General features: G+C 43.1%; 1 protein-coding gene across 4 annotated transcripts in view; it reads right to left on the bottom strand.

Annotated features, from left to right (window-relative positions):
- RNFT2 (ring finger protein, transmembrane 2) overlaps positions 1 to 22416 on the bottom strand; it is an 85830-nt gene that overhangs the window by 53928 nt on the left and 9486 nt on the right. For 3 of the 4 annotated variants that reach the window (XM_072600335.1, XM_072600331.1, XM_072600332.1), the window contains exons 3-7: positions 20109 to 20167; positions 11244 to 11719; positions 9613 to 9689; positions 4207 to 4307; positions 1425 to 1578 (exon numbers count right to left, since the gene is read on the bottom strand). In XM_072600335.1, the coding sequence (XP_072456436.1) occupies positions 1425 to 1578; positions 4207 to 4307; positions 9613 to 9689; positions 11244 to 11719; positions 20109 to 20167 (867 nt within the window). Of the gene's footprint in view, positions 1 to 1424; positions 1579 to 4206; positions 4308 to 9612; positions 9690 to 11243; positions 11720 to 16708; positions 16765 to 20108; positions 20168 to 22416 lie in introns of those variants that run through there. The other variant, XM_072600333.1, reaches the window with a different exon arrangement.

Genomic DNA, 22416 nt, shown 5'->3' on the forward strand with positions numbered 1-22416 from the left:
AAAGTTTTATTGTATTAAAAATGTAAAAACTATTTTAAGCTTACAGGTCTGTGGGCAGGATTTGGCCCACCCAGACTGCTAAGACTAGAGGCCTGCAGGGTCTAGATTCGTTTGGTACATTAGCTATCTCTTCTAGCTTTGCATCATCTGCAAATTTGATGAGCTTACCACCTATCCCTTTATCTACGACATTAATCAAAAAAATGTTAAATCGCCCAGACCTGAGCACAGATCCCTGGGGTGCTCCACTGCAGACCTCTGGCCATTTACAATTTATAACCATGCTTTGAGTTCAGCTACCCAATTGGTTCTTTATCTATCTCACTATATATCATCTAACCTACATTTCTACATTCTTTCCACAAAGGAGCATGAAACATTTATCTAAAGCTTTGCTAAAATCAAGGTCATCTGCATCAACAGCATTCCCCTCATCCTGTTGAGGTGAGTCTAGCACAATCTCTTCCTGATAAAGTCAAGCTGGTACTCTGTTATCATCGCTTTCCTTTCTAGACATTAATTAACCAACTTTTAATGATGCCTTCTAGGATTTTACCAGGAATCAAAATCAATTTCACTTGGAGGCTCTGTTCTCTTCCCCTTTTAAAAAATGAGGCCAGTTTTCTCCTTTGACCAATTTCACGGGACCTCTCTTGTTATCCATGAGATTTCGCTATCACTGATAGTGGCTCAGTGATCCCATCGGCCAGCTTCCTCTGAGGTCAGCTAGTCCTCACTCTAGTGATGAGGAAACTGAGGCCAACAGCTGAAGTAATGGAGGTCAAATGTTTAGTATCAGATCTGGGATCTGAACATATATCCTCAGATTCCAGACTCAGATCTCCTTCCATGGTCTCCTGCTCTTTCCTTGGGGAGGGATAAAATGTAGTGACTTTGCAATACTTTCCAACTCTGAGATTCAAAGGTGCTGGGAAAAACAGTCAGGTGAAATGGTGCCAGTGACTCTCTGGACCTGTTTCTTTATGTAGGTTACATCAGATGGTCGCAAAGGAACCATTCAGCTCTGACAGTCTATGCTTTATGTTCTAACATTCTCTCTGCTAAAGTCCTTTCTAGCTCTCACATTTTATGCTCCAAGGCCTCTTCCAGCTTTGATAAGGCTCTGTTCTAAGGTGCCTCCCAGCTCTGACATTCCCTGTTCTAAAGTCCTTCTCAAGTCTGATAGTCCATGATTCCATGACAGTAGATAGTTTAAGGACATTACACAGGAAGAGTAGGAGCTTTATGTGCCTATATGCCACAGTATTTGCACTCCACACAGTGACAGTGGTTAGACCCCACTGCCAGATCCTCCTCCTCTTCTAGGTGTTAGATTCCCTCCCACCCACCCAAGACCCAGAGGTGACACTCTGATAGGCCTCACTTTAGGGGAACTGGGCCTGACCATGGAAACAGCCCCTTACCTTAGACTTGACAGCCAGGATGATCTTGGGCAGCGCCACAATGAGACACTTGAGTGCAATGGTGATGTATTTCAGCATGAAGTCAGCGATTCCCACGATCCATAGCAGGTCAAAGAAATCCAGGCTGTCCAGGTTGGGCTTGAGGAAGATGAGGCTGGTTGTGAAGACACAGAGTCAGGTTCCTTTATTCTATGCATCAGCCCAGCACTGATCACAGCCGTGGCAACTAGACCAGGCAGGAAGGAATGATGGGACCCCCCCACATTCTACCCAGGCCGGGTCACATCTGGAGTGTACCATGTTTGAGTCTAGAAGAAGATGGTAGATTGGAGAACACCCAGGAGACTGTAACCAGCATGGGGAAAGGGTCTGAGTCCTTGTCATGTGAGTACTGGGAGAAGCAACCTGGAGAGCTGAGAAGACTCGGGGTCTCCTTGTATCAAAAGGATTGCTCCATGAAAGAATAATTAGGTTTGTTCTCTTTGATCCCTGTTGTCAGAGCCCCTCTCCCCCTCCTGTTTCTGGCTGGGTGTCCGGAATGAGTGAAAGGATGCATCTATCTTCTTCGCTAATGAGTCTCTCAGTCTCTGTCTCTGTCTCTCTGTCTCTGTCTCTTTCTCTCTGTCTCTGGGTCTCTGTCTCTGTGTCTGTCTCTCTGTCCCAGTCTCTATCTCTATCTCTCAGTGTACGTGTGTCTCTGTCTTTCTCTTGCTTTGCCCCATCTCAAGAGTTTGATTCAGTTGTGTTTATAAAGGGTCTGACTCTTCTAAGCCCCAGTGTGTGTGTGTGTGTGTGTGTGTGTGTGTGTATGTGTGTGTGTGTGTGTGTGTGTGCATGTGTGTAATACAAGTAAGGGATGGTGAATGACACCATCTAGAAATGTATCTGAAATTCCAGGAAACTCCAACTTCCCAGCCCCCAACCCAACCCTCTGCTCCAATTATCAAAGAGGGGTTGGATAACAGGACAAAATTCACCGGACAAGCACCATAGATTTAGAACCTTACCAGGCTGAAGAACAGGGGGGAAAATATAGCTTATGCCCCCAAATCAGCTTTCAAACCAGAGGAGCTGCATTTCAAGCCCATCCCAAGTGCTACCTCAACCAAAAAGACAACCCCAGGTCACAAGGATCCTTCCCTTCTCTAAATTCCTATATAGCTTATGCTCATCAGTTTGAATGTTCCCTGTAACAGTGCAGACTGAAACCTATCAAACCTTGCCCATCCCACTCTATGTCCTCCAGGAATGATGATAATGAGATGATGATGATGATGGCTTTAAGGTTCATAAAGCACTTGACAAACATTATCTCATATTATCCCTATAATATCCCTGGGAGGTCCTCATTTCACAGATGAGGAAATTGAGGCAGACAGAGGTTAAGGGACTTCTCTGGGGTCACCCAGCTAGTAAGTATCTGTGGTCAAATATGAACTCTTGGCTTCCTGTCTCCAAGCCCAGTGCTCTATCCATGGTGCTGAAAGCCTCTTTCAATTCTGACATCTACTTATAGAACTCATATTCACAGAGTATCCCCAGCTAGAAGGGCCCTTAGAGACCAGGGGTCCAAATTATGGCTGAGAAAGGGACTTTGCAGAAGATACTTGAAGATATGTGGTGAGGAGAAGACCACTACCTCCTGAAGCGGTCAATGGCTCTCAGAGAGTCCTTCAGGAAGATTCCATAAGAGTAAGCTCTGCCTCTTGGCAATTTTCTTCTGTTGATATAAGTCCTATATTCTGGGGCTGATCAGAACCAGGCTCATCTCTCCTTCTGCATGAAGCCCTTTCATACTGAGCTGTCATGTCCTCATACTCCCCCAGCCCCAAGCATTTTCTTCTTTATGTTAAACACCCCCAGTTTCTTCAAGGCCTTTCTCTCTCCTCTAAGCCCCTCTCTCACTAGATGGTCTCCAGTTTATCAACATCACAGATCCATAGTTGGATGGAACCTCAGAGGCCATCCATTTTACAAATGAGGAAACTGAGGTTAGGTGACTTGGGATCAGGTCTGGAGTCAAGAAGACTCTCCCTGAGTTCAAATCTGGCCTCAGACATTTATGAGCTGTGTGACCCTGGGCAAATTACTTCACCCTGCTTTCCTCAGTTTCCTCATCTTTAAAATAAGCTGGAGAAGGAAATAAAATGGCAAGGCACTCCAGGATCTCTGCCAAGAAAACCCCAAATGAGGTCACCGAGAGTCAGACACGATTGAAATGATTCAACATTTCCTCCTCCTCTCTGCCTCTCTGAAACTTGTCCTTCATCAGGTCTCAGTTCAAGGGCTTACATGCTTCCTCCCCTATGAAGCCTCCCTTGATTTTTATGCCTTCTAGCCCTCCCAGGGTTTAGTGTTTTCTCCCTCTGTAATCTCCCCTAAACTCTACTTGATGCCTCTCTCATTAGAGTAAATAGGGACTATTTCCATCTTTGTACCTGTAATTCCAGAGCCTAAAACAGTTCCTGGCATACAGAAGGAACCTAATAAATGCTTGATGATTGAACGATATTGTATCCTCAAAAGAGAATGGAAGCTGCTGGAGGACAGGAATTGTTTCATTTTGTTTCTGTATCCCCACCACCTCACAGAGTGCCTGGCAAACAGTAGGTGATGAATAAATACCTACTGACTGGATGATTACCCGGCACAAATTGGAGCTGAATCATTTACTTCTGTATACTAATGAACAAGCTTGAAGGGTTCTGCTCTGGTCTCAAGGTCCACATTCTTGACTCTCCCATTTAAGCCCAGGGGGAGTCAGAGAGATGCTTGTGCTCACCTGTTGTACAGCTGTTGGGAGCTAAATGTATACAGTACATAAAGGGTATTCCCCACCAGGAAGGCCAAAATCCAGAAGATGACCAGGATTGATCTCTTTTCCTGAAGATAAAACAAGAGACAGGAAGGCAGGAAGAAACATTTATAAAGCACCTACTATGTGCCAGGCACCAAGAGAAACGCTTTACAAATATTATCTCATTTGCTCCTCACACCAAACCTGGGAGATAGGTGCTTTATTATTCCCATTTTATAGATGGGGAAACTGAGGCACAAATAGGAAAGAAGGAGGGATTTATTAAGCGCTTACTATGTGCCAGGTCCTGTGCCAAGCGCTTTACAAATATTATCTCATTCAATCTCACAACAACCCTGGGAGATAGGTGCTTTATTATCCCATCTTATAGATGGGGAAACTGAGGCACAAAGAGGAAAGAAGGTGGAATTTATTAAGTGCTATGTGCTAACTGCTTTACAAATATCATCTCATTCAATCTCACAACCACTCTGGGAGGTAGGTGCTATATTATTCCCATTTTGTAGCTGAGAAAACTGAGCTAGACAGAGGTTAAGCGATTTGTCCTGAGGTTGGGTTTGAACTCAGGTTTTCCTGATTCCTGGTCCAGTGTGACAGGCCTAGAGAAGAAACTTCAGTTCAGAAGAAAAAAAGGGGGGGCAGAATGAGGACATTCTCCATATTCTGACTATACTTATATGTGTACATACCGTCTTCCTTGATAGAACATAAGCTTCCAGAGGACAAGAATAATCCCATTTTTGTCTTATCTTGTCTTATGCCCAGCACCCACTGAGCCTGTTTTTGTGGTCTTTTAGTTGTTTTTCAGTCATGTCTAACTCTTTGAACCCCATTTGGGCTTTTCTTGGCAAAGATACTGGAGTGCTTTGCCAATTCCTTCTCCAGCTCATTTTACAGATGAGGAAATCGAGGCAGAGGGGGTTAAGTGACGTGCCCAAGTTCACACCAATAGTAAGTATGATTCCACACAAAGAACTTAACCTCTCTGCCTCAGTTTCTCCATCTGTAAAATGGGAGAATAACATCACACACCTCTCAGGGTTGTTGTGAGGAACAAATGAGATATTTATAAAATGCTTTCCACAGAAACGCCAACTTTTAGTGTTAGCATGATCACTCCTGTGACACCTTGGAAGTCATCTGACTTAGTTGGGTCTATTATTGGGTCTTAGTTGGGTCATATCCATAGGCAAACAATATGTCATTTCCTTAGCACGTGGAATTTGCAATGAGAATGAGGACAAAGAACAGTGTTCACTTAAAAGGGCAATTTTTTCATAAGGAACTAACAGATGACAGATTATAACCTGTCTACAACTCTGCCTACAGGTCCTTCTTGCCTTCCCGATGATCACCCAACTAATAAGTGGCAATGGTGGTATTCGAACCCTGGTTTTTCTCACATGGCAAGAATTCAGGACATGTCACCCTTCTGTCAGCTGGTTCTCCAACCACTACGGTAAGAACTCTCTCTTATTCTTCATTAATAAGATGGGCAAAGAATTAAAAATATACCTGGCTGAGCTGTGATGGAAATGCACATGGTGGGTATAAAGGCTGCAATGTTAATCCATTGCAGGCCATCAGGTGGCACAGTGGATAGAATGATGGGAGTTGGACTAAAGAAGACCTGAGTTCAAATTCAACCTCCGACGTTTATTAGCTGTGTGACCCCGATTAAGTCCTTCAAACCTCTGTCTGCCTCAGTTTTCTCAACTGTAAAATGGAATACTAGTGTCTACCGCCTAGGGTTGTTGTCAAGGTTAAATGAGATAATACAGGTAAGGTGCTCTGCAAACCTTAAAACCCCGTATAAATGTTAGTGATTATTATTATATATGATATTCTATCCTATCTCTCTTTTGTATATACTTTGAATTGACTTATGAATTATTTATATTATATTCTGTACTTATATCCTATCTAATTTGTATATGCTTTAAATTTACATACATTATTATACTTATATCCTATTTTGTATGTCTTTGAATCAACATGTATTGTATTACATTCTTTTCTATATTTATACTCTATTATATCTTACCTATTTGAAATACACTTTGAATTCACTTTTGGTTTATATGCTGTATTCATCCAGTAAAATATGGGGGCCTTGAGAGCAGGGATTGTTTTGGTTTTGGATGGGGATTCCCCAGCTCCAAGAACACAATAGGCCCCAACTAAGTATGTATTTTTTAAACTATATTGAATTCACATTCATCTTTCTTTTGTGGGAGCAATCCCCTTGGCTACTGACAAAAGCAGCTCTGTCTCCACTCGCGGACACAGGAGGGCATGAAGCACAGGCGGACTGCCTTTGATTAGACAAAGTTAAGCATTTTCCAAGGCCCGCTTCCCATGACAGTCCAGTGCTGGGATGCGATGATGTCATCACTTTCTCATTGTCAACCTAAGCGAGGTTTCAGTAAATGCTCGATCCACCCTGTCTCCAGACACAGATCAGAAGACCGCTCACTGTTCCAATGTGCATTTGCAGAGACTGGACAATATAAATGCCTCTCCATCCACCCATTATTTCAGGAGCGGTCACGGTGAATGACCTCAGAAGGCACTCCGGGCCAACAGACGCTTGTGATGAGAGTGATTAAGCCACTAAGGAACCTTTCTTCCCCCAGTAAATCATGCCTGCCAGTTTAATTCTCTATAAATCCAGGCCAGAGCCAAGGGATGAACTTGGATTTAGCCAAGCACTGGAAAAGCCTGGACACAATATACCAGAAAAGAAGGGAAAGCACGTTCTTCTGGTAAAGATTTTCACTGGAAAATCTACCCTGGAACCTCTGAGTTCAAATCCAAGAAAGACGATCATTATGACTAAATTATAAATATACATTTATAATATAAATACTATTGTATACTATAATACTGCTGTTTATTATATCATCATTTAACACTGATACTTATTAATTATACTATTGACCCTTAAATATATTATTGGTAATAACATATTAATAAAAACAAAATGAAGACCTAGTAGAGGGCTGGTCTTTCAGGTAGCTAGGTGGCGCCATAGTGCACAGAGGGTCAGATCTGGAGTCAGGAAGACTCAACTTCCTGAATTCAATTCCAGCCTCAGACACTTACTAGCTGTATGACCCTGGGCAAGTCACTTCACCCTGTTGGCCTCAGTTTACTCATCTATGAAAAAGCTGGAGAAGGAATGGCAAACCAATCTGGTATCTTTGCCAAGAAAACTCCAAATGGGGTCATGGAGAGTCAGAGACAACTCAAACAACTCTTTTTGTTCAGGGTGATAGATTCGGTACTCGTCTGTACCATAGACTAGCTGTGCCATCATGAGGCTGCAGGTGGTGCCACGGTGCAAAAGTGCTGGACCTGGAGTCAGGAAGACCTGAGTCACTGTGTGACCCTGGGTGAATCACATAACCTCTGTCTGCCTCATTTTACTCCTTGTAAAGTAAGATAATAGCACCGACCTTACAGTTTTTGTGAGGTACCCATGACACAGTACTGGGTGTCTCAATTTCAGGCTACCATAAGCTGTTTAGATTAAATCAGAGCATCACACAATAGGGATTTAATAAATGCTTGTTGCCTTGACTTCACCTCCTCCATGAGATCTTTCCTGATATTCCCTGGTTCATAATGTTCCTCTGCCCCAAATACCTCGCATTTATTTTTTATATAGCTGAACACATGTTGAGAGACAGTGTGACTTCTGGTGTGGCTGCAGGAAGCCCCAGAGTAAGGCACTTCTACCAGTGGAGGCCCCTGCTCCCCACCATGTAGTCTCAGAGGGTTGGGTGGAAGTTAAACAGCAGCCAGACTGCATGTGGTTTACAATACTCAAGTACAGCCCAGTTGAGATTAAAATGTAATTGGAAAATATTTAACAGAATAAATAAAAATATAGCACAGATAATGTGAATTTGTGGTTTTCTAAGTCAATATGGAGCCTACAGTTATCAGCTTCTATTTGACCACTGAGATAGAAATGACTTGTCCAAGGTCACACAGTCAGTGCGTTTTAGAGGCAGGATTTGAACTCCTCTCTTTGAATTCAAGGTCAGTTCTCTATTCACTATGCAGTTGCTTCTCACTTGATTTATCTTGGTAGACTTCAGTCTGCTCATTTGTTAAATGAAGGCTTAGACCAGATACCTTCTAAGGACCTTTCTGGCTCCACATCTTTGCTTTCCTGACCCTGTTACAGAAGAGTTACTGAGTTGCATTGGGGAAGGTAGTTTCCACACTGGAAGGTCTTCATATAGATGAAATGACAGGTCTGAACAAAGATCACAGGTTCATATCTCTAGACCTGAGTCTCAGAGGCCATCTGGTCTCAGACACATAAGCAAATTGAGGCTCAAGGAGGTGCCAGTGGCAATAAGCAAGATTTGAACTCAGGTCTTCCTAAATTCCTTCCTGGCTCTCTATCTCCTACCCCATACTGCCTTCAGGAAAGATAATAATGACTTATTTTTACACCATGATTAATTAAATTGGATGAGGCATTCTTCTCCCAACAACCGTGGGAGGCAGGTGGGATAATTGTTAATATCTGCATGCTACACTGGAGGAAAGTGAGGCTGATTTCCCTGAGCGGGGTTGCCCAGGTCAGAATTCAGGTTTTCCAAAGTCCAAATGCGACACCCTCTTCACTGTGACAAGCTGTGCATACCCTGTTCTGCCTGGACCCAGAGGGTAACACCAGGAGCAGCAGGGAGGAGAAAGGCACATTTGGGCTTGGGGTATGGAAATGCTTCTTAACCTTGAGGGTGTTCTCAAAGTGGGTACCCCCTCACTAGAGGCCTTGAAGCTAGGGTGGGTGGCTACATGTTGGGCATAATGGAGTGGGGATTTCTAAGCATCTGGGCAGCACCATGGATAGCACACTGAGTCTGGAGTCTGGAATCCCTGCATTCAGGTCCTGACTTAGTCACTTACTAAGCTGTGTGGCAAGTCCCTTGTTTGCCTCAGTTTCCTCATCTGTAAAATGGGGATAATAACAGCACCTACCTCCCAGAATTGTTGTGTAGGCAAACTTTAAATCACTATAGACATGCTATTGCCACCTCAGTTTTCTTGTCTGTAAAATGGGTGTAATGATCATACCTACCTCTCAGGGGTGTTGTGAGGAATAAATGAATGCTTTGTTAATTTTAAAGTACCATAAACATGCTAGCTATTATTATTATGAATTCCTCTTACACATGCCAACTCTTAAAGAGAGTTGTCATGCCTTCCCCTAGAGCCTTCTCTTGGCTAAATGTCTTTAGCTCCAAGAGTCAGAGGTTTGGGTAAGAGGTCTCATGAGAAACTGAGGTACCAGTCTGTCCCTGAGGAAAGGACCACAGTCTTCCCTCCATGGGAAGTGAACAGACTTACCTTTAGAGATACCTGCTCACGGAGGGTGGAGTTGGCGTAGGCGAATGTGCTGGCCATCCCGATGCATACAGCAATGCCTGGGGGGACAGATGGGAAGGGGTGTCAGGCTCAATTATGAAAGTAAGTAAGGAGCACTAAAGGCATTCCCAGGACTCCCCTCTACCTCTTGGCATCCATCCCCAGCTTACTTCAGAGCACAGCTCCTCATACAGAAGACCTTTCCCCCACTACCTCTGCCTACCATTATTGACATCCTTTTCAACCCTAGGATGAAGAGACTTTGTATTTACTTTATATGGGTTCATTATTACTTGGGGAAATATATTGAGTGGAATCCCCCAGACAGTCTTGGACATTTTCATTTTCTTTTTGTATCCAAGGGAAGACGAGATACACACTTAACATTAATGTGTGCCTGTCAGTGAGTCTTGTGTGTAGAATGAAGTCATCACCATTTTATTAAGCACCTACTATGTGCAAGGCAAGAGAGGTGGCCTGGGGCTAGAGAGCTAGCCTCAGTCAAGGCAGCTTGGGTTCAAATCTTCAGGCAATTCTATAAGACTGTGCGTGAGGGGTCATATAGGCGATGATGTGCATTGCTAAAGGGAGTTTCCTCATTGGGAGGCTCATACATTGATGAAGTTAGAGCTTTAGCTCCCTGAAAAACCTTAGCGCTTTGCATGGCTTTAGGAGAAAGGGAGTTAGGGGACAGGAGAAGTAGTCTGAACTTGTGATTTCATCTGGGTGGAGAGATCTGGACTTGGAAACATTTCCTCATTGGGAGGCTCATACATTGATGTAGACCGGCAACCTGTTTGCAACTTACAATCTTAGTTGCTGGGGGCCCTGGGAGGTTAAGTAACCATCCTATGGTCACACAGGCAATAAGCACATGCCAAAAGCAGGTCTTGTATCCTGGTCTTCCTGCTTCAAAATTACCCCACCAAGCCACCTCTCCTGCCTAGCCCATAGTAGGGAGGGGACTTGTGATTTCATTGGCATAGGGAATCCCAGGTGAGGAAATTCATCTACCAGTGCACCTTGGCACCTATGCTAAAAGCACTGGAAAGTGAAGGAACTTGATGAAAACAGTGAAAATCATTCACTTCAAAAAAATTCAAGTCTGATATTTTTAATCTACCTCTTCCTAATTAATGAGACAGATACAGGGAAAAGAACAGTGGATTTTGAAGTCTGAAGTCATGTCTGACTCTGCATGACCCATTCTGGGGTTTTCTTGGTAAAGATACTAGAGTGATTTGCCATTTCCTTCTTCAGTTCATTTCATAGATGAGGAAACTGAGGCAAATAGGGTGAAGTGACTTGCCCAGGGTCACATTGCTAGTAAGTGTCTGAGGTCAGATCTGAACTCAGGAAGAAAGGTCTTCCTAACTTCAGGTCAGTGCTCCATATATCACATCAGCTATATAAACATTAGCAATAGCTACCATTGTTGTTACTGTTCAAGGTCTCACAGTGAGGGGAAGATCAGAAAGGTAATCGGAACCCTAGGTTTCTGAGTAGAGAGCTACGGCTCTTGACTCTAGGCCTGAAATCTGTGAACTGGATCAAAGTTAATTCCCCTCCATGTTCTTTCTGGCTCAGTCAAGATAGACCCTCTCAGAACTCACCCAACTTATGCTGGAAGCACAGCTTAGCCAAGAGGATTAAGATGAAAGGGAGTCCTTTCTGCAGCCAGCAGATCACGGCCTTGAGCTCTGAGAGGGCTGGAGCTGGTGTTCCTGGCTGATCTTCCCCACCTTCTTCTCCATGCCCATGCCGGTCACCACCCACATGCAGCAGGGAGCTTCCCCGGTGGTGGCCATGGTGGAAGTGGTGGGACGTTGGTCGGTGATGGAAGGTCCCGCTCTCTCCCCGGCTGGCCCCTTCTTCTCGGGGGGCTGGCATCTGTATGAACACCTCCCCACCTCCAGGGGATGAGCCCAGAACCAAACCTGACTGGAATGGGGTGGCTGTAAGGGTGCCTGGCTGCAGACCGGCTAATCCAGAGAAGATGGGAGGAGGGGAGGAATCTTCGAGCTTCAAACCTTCGAAGACACCACCTTCGTCCACACTGGTCTCGGAGCTGAGGGTCTGGCTTCGATTTCTGAGGTGGAGAAAAAATAAACTTCTGTCTTTTGCCTTTCTTTGTAAACCTGGCACTTTGCACAATATCTGTACATAGTAGGTACTCAATGCTAGCTGAATGACTTCAGACAAAATGTCCCCAAAAGATACATAGGCAATTGAAAGAAAGTCCCATACCAAAATATTCATAGCAATGCTTTTTATAGTAGCAAAGAACTATAAACAAAGTAGATAGTCATTATCTGGGGAACAGCTAAACCAGCCAGGATGTCATAGGCTTATTGCATTGTATGAAAGGAGAAATGGGATGGATCCAGGGAAGCGTGAGAAGACTTACGTAAACTGATGGAAAGTGAACTCAATCACTGATCTCAATGCATGGAGAGAGGTGGGAGGGAAAGAATGTGGAACTCAAAATTAAAAAAAAATGTTAAAAATAAATATTCTTAATATAAAGGTAAACTAGGGGGCAGCTGTGTGGCACACTGGATACAGCACCAGGCCTGGAGTCAAGGAGACCAGAGTTCAAATCTGGCTTCAGACACTTACTAGCTGTGTGATCCTGGGGAAGTCACTTAACTCTGTTTGCCTCAGTTTTCTCACCTGTAAAATGAGCTGCAGAAGGAAATGGCAAACCACTCCAATATCTCTGCCAAGAAAATTCCAAATGGGGTCACAAACAGTCACCTATGACTGAAAATGACTGAAAACAACAAAAGCCAGCTAAGCACTGTGCTAAAATGTTAGGAATACAAACAAAAGAGAAGAGGTTGGACTTCAATTGATCAATGACTCAGACCTGATTAGGTTTTTAAAAAATGAAAATAAGGTTATTTACACCCTCTGATTCTTTTTTCTGGTTTTGAACTCCTCTTTGACTCTAAGAGGGAAGGGAGCTGATTGGTTAACTAAACGAACTAACCACGTTCTGAAGGGCTTTAAAAAGCTGGAGAAACCTTCAATGTTCTTCAGTTCCATGGTGGATCAGTTCAGTGCTGAAGGACTCCAGATTCTGGTTCATTAGAGGGAATCATTCTTGGTTACAGAGGCAGAAAAAAGAGGAGAGAGTTTCTCCCTCTCCCTTCTCCCTGTCTCTCCAATGACCAAGTCACTCTAGAGAGGAGACCACCAGTAGGAGGTCAAGCATCTGGCCAACAATACAGAAATACACGGAGGACTTAAGAAAGGAGAAGCTGGCGTGGAGGGAGGGAAGAGAGAGACACACTGAGAACAAATACTGATACACATGAAGCTGTTTTAATGAACATGATCTCTGACACCAGAGAAAAATGCAAGTTCTAGATTCAAGAAAGGGCTTCGAGCAACGAGTCGCTGTGAAATCACCCTCTGACCACACCTGTCCTCTACCTGTGACTCACTTGCCTAAACTGAAGGCAAACTCTAACTCTCTTCTCAGTGTCAGCCTAATCCTCCCCTGGGCTTTGTCTGTGTATACCTGAGAGAGAGCATGCCATAGGCTTTTAAGGGAATTTGGACCAATTGTCCTGATTAAAAGAGGTTATCTGGCTGACTAATGTCAATGAAAAACACACTAGGGAAACTCCTTTTGTCATATCCTGGGTCATATCAGCATTCCCTCACATTCCCCAGTGGACATCATAATTTCCTGTTCTTTGTCAATATGAAAAGAGCTACTACAAATATTTTTATGTCTATTTCTCCTTTTATTATCTTTTGAGGGATATGCCTAGTTGTAGTGTGGCAGGTGGTCGAAGGGTATGCATAATTTAGTGACTTTTGGGGTATAACTCTATATTGCCTTCCAGAATGGTGAATCAATTCACAACTCCACCTATGGTACCCTAACGTACCTGTTTTCCCACAGCCCTTCCAGCATTTGTCATTTTCCATGTTTCGTCATCATTGTTACCTGATGATAGGCAGACCTCAGAACTGCTAGTTCAAATCCAGTCTTAGACACTGGCTGTGTAAGCCTGGACAAGTCACTTAATCTGTGGTTTGCCTCAGTTTCCCCATCTGTAAAATGGGGATAATAATATCACCCACTACCCAGGATTGTTGTAAGGACGTGAGGCAATAATTATAAAGCATTTAGCACAGTGGCTGGCACATAGTAAGTGCTATATAAATACCTCTACCCTTTGAATCTGCTGCCCTGCCTGGTTTTGACGCCGCAGAAGAAGATACCCCAGTGTCCTGGCCAGACTCTCATCCCACTTTTCCTGTTTCCTTTAGATTATAAGCTCCTTGAGAGAAAAGATTGCCTTTTTTTGTATCAATTGTATCCCTAGCACTTAGTAGATGCTTCATAAATGTTTACTGGATTGGATTATTAGCTATTATTATTAATTTGCACTTCTATAATTATCAGTGATTGAATATTTTTTCATATCCCTGTTGACAGCCTGGGCATCTCTGAAAATTACCTGTTCATATCCTTGGATTATTTTTCAATTGAAAAATAATTCTTATTCTTAAAAATGTAAGTCAGTTCCCAACTGATAAATGGTCAAAGCATATGAACAGACAGTTTTCGGAGGAAGGAATTAAAGCTATCTATAGTCATATGAACAAATGCTCCAAATCACTATTGATTAGAGAGATGCAAATCACAACAACTCTAAGGTACCACATCACACCTATCAGTATGTCAAACATGACAAAACAGGAAGATGATAAATGTTGGAGAAGATGAGGGAGAGTTGGAATACTAATTCATTGTTGGTGGAGCTGTGAGCTGATCCAACCATTCTGGAAAGCAATTTGGAACTATGCCCAAAGGGTTAAACAAATGTGCATACCTTTTGACCCAGCAACACCACTTCTAGGACTGTATCCCCAAGAGATCATAGAAATGGGAAAGGGTCCCACATGCACAAAAATATTTCTAGCAGCTCTCTTTGTGGTGGCCAAAAACTGGAAATCAAGGGGATGCCCATCAACTGGAAAATGACTGAATATATTATGGTATATGAATGTAATGGAATACTATTGTGGTATAAGAAATGATGAACAGGAAGACTTCAGAGAGGCCTGGAAAGACTTATATGATCTGATGCTGAGTGAAAGGAGCAGAACCAGGAGAACTTTGTACATAGCATCAACCACAGTGAGCAAGGAATTTTTCTGGTAGACTTAGTATTTCATTGCAATGCAAGGACTTAAAAAATTCCCAATGGACTCTTGAGGCAAAATGCCTTTCACATCCAGAGAAAGAACTATGGAATTAGATCACAGAATGAAGCAGACCATTTTCTCTTGTATTGTGTTTTGTTTTGTTTTATGGTTTCTCCCATTGATTTTAATTCTTCTATGCAACATGACTAAGGTGAAAAGGTATTTAATAGAAATGTATGTGTAGAACCTATATAAGACTGCACACCATCTCAGGGAGGGAATGAGGAGGGAAGGGGGAAGGAGGGGAAAAAAATCTAAGATATATGGAAGTGACTATAGAACACTGAAAACAAATAAAATAATTTAATAAAAAAATTTAAAAATGTAAGTCAGTTCCTTATATATCATGGAAATGAGATCTTTATAAGATAAACTTACTACAAGTATTTTTCCTAGTTAACTATTTCTCTTTAATTTAAGCTGCATTGATTTGGTTTGTACAAAATCTTTTTTTAATATTATGTAATCAAAATTATTCATTTCATCTTCAGTGACCCTTTCCCTCCCTCACTTGGTCATAAACTCTTCCCCTGTCTACAGATCCAAAAAAGGTAACATCTAAGCAGTTGAGATTCTAGTGAAACAGAAAACATGTATAAATGAGTACATACAAGATAAACACAGGGTGTTCCAAAAGTCTTAGTGTAGTTTTGAGCCTGAACATCTATCAAACTCAATGGATATTTAATTTCAACTAAATTTAATAGCTGTTAAAGCTTACAACTTCACCAAGACTTTTGGAACACTCCGTCCAGAGTAGATGGAAGGCAGCCTTAGAGAGAATGGTAAATAGAAAAATGAAACAATCCCTACTCTCAAGAAATTTACAATTGCACAACAGTGCAAACAACAGTCAGAAAAGAAATGGGGTACTGAGTAATTCTAATGTCCAAACCTGGCCATGAATAGTTAAGAAAATGTGGCACCTTCTCTTTTTTTTGCAGAGATGGGGGCGCTAAGGGTGTAGAATGCTATATATAATGTCAGACTAGGTCAATGCGGTGTTTGGTTTGCTATGAATTGTTTTCTCCTTTTCTATCTATTCTTTGTTACTTTGCTGGCTTTAGGGAGATAACAGGATGGGGGGGATAATTTGGAATTCAAGGTGATAGAAATCCCCCCACAAGATAACAATTTTTTAAAAAAAGACAGACAGAAAGAACTCAAAGAAGAGAATAAGTGAAGAATGAATTAAGTAGAATTCATGTTCCTAGAATTTCAAGAGCTCCAGCCTGGGTTCTAATAAATATGATTTTTTTAAAAAGCTAACATTTACGTGGTGCTTTAAGGTTTGGAAAGTACTTCCTCTCATCATCTTGTTTGATCTCACCAACAAGCCAATGAGATGTAAATGCTCCTGTTATTCCCATTTTAGAAATTAGGAAGCTGAGGCTGAGAAAGGTAAAGTGAACTGTTCCAGAGTCACACCAATATACATATGTCAAAATCAGGATTCAATTTTCTCACTCCATTCCCAACCCTTTATCCATTTCTATAGTCTGCTACTTCTCTACAAATCTGAGACTCAATTATTCCCATCCCCTGGGGGATCCATCCCCACAGACAACAGGTAGTTAAGTCACCATGGAAATAATAGTGAATTGGGAGTCGGAGGAACCTACGCTTGTATCCTACCTGTTGGACCTTGGAGGAGGCCACTCTTGTAAAATGAAGACATTGGTCTAAGGGACGTGAAAGACCCTTACTGGATTTAAATCTCTCACGCCATTTTATTGATCCAGGGGAACCTTTGGGCTTTCAGGAAATTGGTTGTCAAACTGACATTCACTTTTAGGGCCAATCCCCTCAGCCTTCCCCCAACATGGCTAGCTCTAGAGGTATTCAGTACCTTGGACAAGTCATGCTGTGTGTGCCCCTTCTCTAAGACTGCTCATCTCAGTGAACCTGGATTAAAATAAACATCAAGGTTAATGCTAGTAAAGAAACAGAGACAGCTAGTGGGACAGCGGATAGAGGGCTGGGCCTAGAGTCAGGAAGACCTGAATTCAAATTCAGCTTCAGAGACTTATTAGCTGTATGACCCCTGGGCCAGTCATTTTACCTTTGCTTGGCTCAGTTTCCTCAAATGTAAAATGAGAAAAAGAACAGTATCTACCTTCAGGGTTGCTGTGAGGATCAGAGGGGATAATGTTTGTAAGGAGCCTGGCACATAGTAGGTGCTTAATAAGTGCTTCCTTCCTTTCCTCCCTTCCTTCATTTCTTCTCTCCTTCCTTCCTTCCTTCTTTCCTTCCTTCCTTCCTCCCTCCCTGCTCCCTCCCTCCCTTTCCTTCCTCCCTTCTTTCCTTCCTTCTTTCCTCCCTCCTTCCTTCCTTCCTTCCTGAGTGCAACCTGAGTTGGCAGTATAAATGAAAACTGGAGGAGCAGAGGAGGTATAATGATCCAGGTGTGAGCTGCCTCACAGGTAGGAAAGTATTTTGTGAACCTTAATGTACTATAGAAACTGAGGTTGTTGTTAAGTATAGTTGACAAGAGCAGTTCTCAGATTGGTAAGTGAAAGCCTTTGCTCTCACCAGCAAGGCCTGAGAATTCCTCAACATGAGAAGTCTAGGCCACAAAGGTGAGACTGTGTGCACGCGCGCGCACACACACACACACACACACACACACACACACACACACACACACACACAGGCAGCCAGCCATCTTCTCCTTTATCCTGCCTCTACTGGGAACCTTGGAAAACTCTTCTTGTCCCCTTGCTCCACACAGTGCTTGGAAATTTGCAGAACTCTCAGCGGGCTCCAGTCCCCCCAGGAAATGCCCACTGCCCCCAAGCAACGCTTTTTATAGCTCTGCTTCATTCCCTGGGTCCTCAGACTTGAACCAGCAAGGACCACCATGGGAGTAGGGGGAGGAGGGATGAATACACAGGTATGAGAGACAGTGGTTGTGAGGAGGATCTTGGTTTAACCACTTATATGCTGGATAGCAGATGGAGCAGCAGCTGGCATAGAGCAGACTGGGCTATCAGGCCTCACACCCACATCTGCTTGTCCTGTGCATCTTGGAGGAAAAAGGGAATGTCAAAGAGAAATGCTGCTCAGGGTGGTGTGGATAATGATAACTAACCACAGGGAGAAGTAGGACCTGCTCAACTTTCATTTCCTTTTTGTTTGTTTGGCAACGGACACTCATAGGTTCACAGATTTAGAAGTGGAGGGGACCTTATAGGTCACTGAGTTCAACTCTCGTTTTACAGGTGAGGAAACCAAGGCATAGAGAAGTCAGTGACCAAGAATCACAGTTCTAGAGCTAGAAGGCACCTCAGAGGCCACTTAGTTGAACTTCCTCATTTCATGGATGGGGAAACTGAGGCCAGGAGGGGAGAAATGACCTGCCCAAGATTACACAGCTAGGAAGTATCAGAGGTGGGAATCCAGGTCTTTTTGACTTCAAGCCCCCATCTACTATGTCATGCTAGAAAGGACAGATAAAAAATGGATAATAGGGAGTCTATAGATACCCAAGAAAAGCATGGAGCAGCTAGGTAGCACATGTGGATAGAGCACTCAGGAAGACCCAAGTTCAAATTCAGACACTTCCCAGTTTGACTCAAGGCATGCCACTTAACCTATCTGCTTCAGTTTCTTCTCCTATAAAATGGGGATAATGATGGCACTTACCTCCCAGGACTGTTGTGAGGATAAAAAGAGATAATATTTGCAAAAGCACTTAGCACAGTATCTGGCACACAGTAGGTGCTTAATCATGTCATCAGTGATTCAATGCCAATCTGGAAGTATGTCTGCAGGGAGGTGTCCCAGGGATCTGTGCTTGGTCCTCTAGTATTTAAAATGGGTTCATACGCCTCATAGATTTAGTGCTAGAAAGGATCCGGGAAGATCAGGAAAGGACCTCCTTATTTTAGAAAGAAGAGAATTTAAGTGCTTTTTCCAAGTTCACAAAGGGGTTCTAAGGGATCACGATGAGGGCAGGATCAAAGATGCTTTCTATTTCTGGGAGTTTACTGGATTGCATATTTCTTTATGGCAGGGCCCAAGTCTGATGGAAACTTCGTATCTTCCACCAGTAGCTAGCTAATGGTATCTGTCCAGTGCTTAATAAAAATTTTTTTTCAAATGAGTGATTAAGTGCATGACTCCTCTACAGAATGTAAGGTCCATGAAATCAGGGATTACTTTTCATTTTTGTTTATTTTCTCCAGGGCCTATCTGGCATACAAAGGTGGGAAGTGGTTGAACCAAGGCTTGTAACCAGATTTCCTGACTCCATATCCAGACCTCTTTCTATCACAGACTTGGATAAAGGCATAGATGGCATGCTTATTAAGTGTGCAGATGAGACAAACCTGGCAGGGACAGCTATCATATGGAAGGATGGTCAGGGCTCAAAAAGACCTAGACAGGCTAAAACACTGGGTTAAACTGAATATGAAGAAATACAGAAATGGGCACTTTCACATAGCTGGTGCAGGCCCTCATCACCTCTCATTGGGACCATACCAGCCTTCTAGGTGGGATTCTGTCTCCAAGGTCTCCCCATTCTACTCTGTTTCCCTGTTTAGCTATTGGAGTGATCTTCCTAAAGCCGAGGTCTAATCATCATACACACACACACACACACACACACACACACACACACACACACACACACACACACACAGAGACACACACATTCATACACACACGCACACAGACACACACACACACACACAGCTTCTCAATAAATTCTAGTAGTTCCCACTTAGGGCAGCTAGGTAGAACAGTGCTCTATAGCACCAGCCTTAGAGTCAGAAGGGCCTAAATTCAAATCCAGCCTCAGCCATTTACTTGCTATGTGACTCTGGGCAAGTCACTTAACGTTGTTTGCCTTCATTTTCTCATCTGGAAAATGGAGATAATAAACGGCACCTACCTCCCAGGGTTGTTGTGAGGATCAAACAAAGTAATACTTTAAAACCCATGGCACATACTAGGCACTAAAAAATGCTTAATTTTCTTTTCTTTCCATTCTCCAGTGTGACTCTGGGCAAGTCATCTCAACTCTGTTGGTCTCAGTTTCCTCATCTATGAAATGGGTTCACTAATACACCAAAGGTCACAACGTCTGCAGAAAGCCTGACCTCTGTACTCCCTACCTGGCCCATTGCCAGGGAGAACGTCGGGTCTGACTCAGAATCCACCAAAATGTGCATGGATGACATCACTGACACTCAGCCAGAGAAGGGGACGAGCACCAAGAGTAACCACACGGGTAGTGGCATTACCTTTCAGGGGGAACGCTGTCCGTGTTGCTGCTGTGCCGCCTCTGCATCGTTCTTAACACCTGAAACCAAAACATTCCGTCAGACACCTGTGCTGAAAGATCCCCTCCCTACCCCTGCCTCTTTGGGCCTCTGTGGCCTGAAGGTAAAAGGAGGGGGCATTTAAAAGTTACGATGAGATCATTACATATAGCTTTGTTTTAAGACCCCTCTCCCAGCCCTGACATCCCCTGTTCTGAGGCCCCTCCCAGCCCTGACATCCCCTGTTCTGAGGCCCTTCCCAGCCCTGACATCCCCTGTTCTGAGGCCCCTCCCAGCCCTGACATCCCCTGTTCTGAGGCCCCTCCCAGCCCTGACATCCCCTGTTCTGAGGCCCCTCCCAGCCCTGACATTCCGTTCTAAAGTCTCTCCCAGTTCTGACATCCCCTGTTCTAACCACCCCCCCTCCCCCACAACATTTAAAGAAATCCCAGATTCTGTCCTGAGATGCTCTGCACTCACGCCCACAGCTGTGATGCAGTCCTGCACTATCTACATGGCAACCACAGTGAGATCGTCATAGCAACAGCACCAAGGCAACCCAGGCCCACACTTGGCAACCTAGCCAGCCTTAAGGGACCACATGCTCACAAGGGCTGGCCCATCTTGGACACCTGCTTTCCTGACCTTGTTGGCCCCAGCAGGGGAGGAAAAGGGACCAGGAAGGACTGCCCCCACTCTGAGCCTATGGCTTCACTCTAAGGGGTCACGATGAAGGGAGGATTAAAGATGCTTTCTGTTTCTGGGAGTTTACTGGATTGCACATTTCTTTATGGCAGGGCCCAAGTCTGAGGGAAACTTCTTATATTCCACCAGTAGCTAGCTAAATGGTATCTGTCCAGTACTTAATAAATATTTTTTCAAATGAGTGATTAAATGCATGATTCCCTAACAGAACGTAAGGTCCATGAAATCAGGGATTATTTTTCATTTTTGTTTATTTTCTCTAGGGCCTATCTGGCATACAAAGAATGCTGAATAAATGTTCAAGAAATAGAAATGAATGAAAAAATTAATGGGAGATTGCAACACTAGGTTTGGGATATTATACAGATCTTCTTCACTAACTTACTACTGAGCCCTGCAGAAAACCCAAGAAAGCTGAGGTCCACAGATCAGCCAACCAACCAATCAATCAGCAAGCGTTTATTAAACACCTAAAGTACGTCAAGTTAAGCATTAAGTGCTGTGGATAGATACAAAGACAAAAACAGTCCCTGCTCACAGAGAGCTTATGTTCTCTCAGGGGAAATAATACGTACGTTCAAAACAGATATTTTAAATATTTTTATGTAGCATTTTCAAAATACAAAGTAAATACAAGGTAATTTGGGAGGGAGGGGAGAGGCTGTAGCACTTGGGGGGACTGGAAGGAGAAATGCACAGAACAAGAGTTATACTAGATCAGAGGCTCCCAAACTTATTTAGCCTACTGCCCCGTTTTCAAAAGAAAATTACTCAGTGCCCCCTTGGAAATCAATTTTCTTTAATCCTTTAATAGTTTTTTTTTAAATTTGCATCTTTTAAAAATTAGTTTTTTTAAAATGATACATTTTAAGTTATTTACTGTAAATTTCTGCATTGAAATTTTAATGATACAATATTATGTCATAACCCTTTACTATTGTATTGTAAACAAGTCATTACACATACGTAGTCCTGCTGATGCTAGACCTCCTGACAATGCGCTTGACCACTGATCAGTTATATCTGGTGTTTCGCGTATTTATTTGGAAAATTACGTAATCACCATGACTTTAACTCTGTTATGCAATAACTGAAACATGTATGAACGATTGTAAAATTTTTCTTCTTTTTTATTATGCTTCTGTCACCCTGTTATTTTCATTCAGTGCCCTCAGCTGCACCAGAGGCTACTATTGCCCCCTGGATTGTTCCAGTGCCCCCCGGGGGGGCAGGTATTGCCCACTTTGGGAACCTATGTTAGATGAACCCTAAAGTTTTTTCTCAATCTCAACCTAAGACCCTAGGAACAGTAAAAGATCCAACAAGTTTCAGCTGCTTTTTGTGGGGTCAGGAAGTAGGAAAATGAACATGGGCATTTTGTTCAGTTGTTTCAGTCTTGTCAACTCTTCATGACCCCATTTGGGGTTTTCTAGGGAAAGGTATTGGAGTGGTTTGCCATTTCCTTCTCCAGTTCATTTTACAGATGAAGAAACTGAGGTAAACAGAGTGAAGTGACTTGCCCAGGGTCACACAGTCAGTAGGTGTCTGAAGCTGAATTTGAATTCAGGTTTTCCTGACTCAAGGT

Source organism: Notamacropus eugenii, chromosome 4, assembly GCF_028372415.1.
Source record: "Notamacropus eugenii isolate mMacEug1 chromosome 4, mMacEug1.pri_v2, whole genome shotgun sequence".
NCBI classification, from domain to species: Eukaryota; Metazoa; Chordata; class Mammalia; order Diprotodontia; family Macropodidae; genus Notamacropus; species Notamacropus eugenii.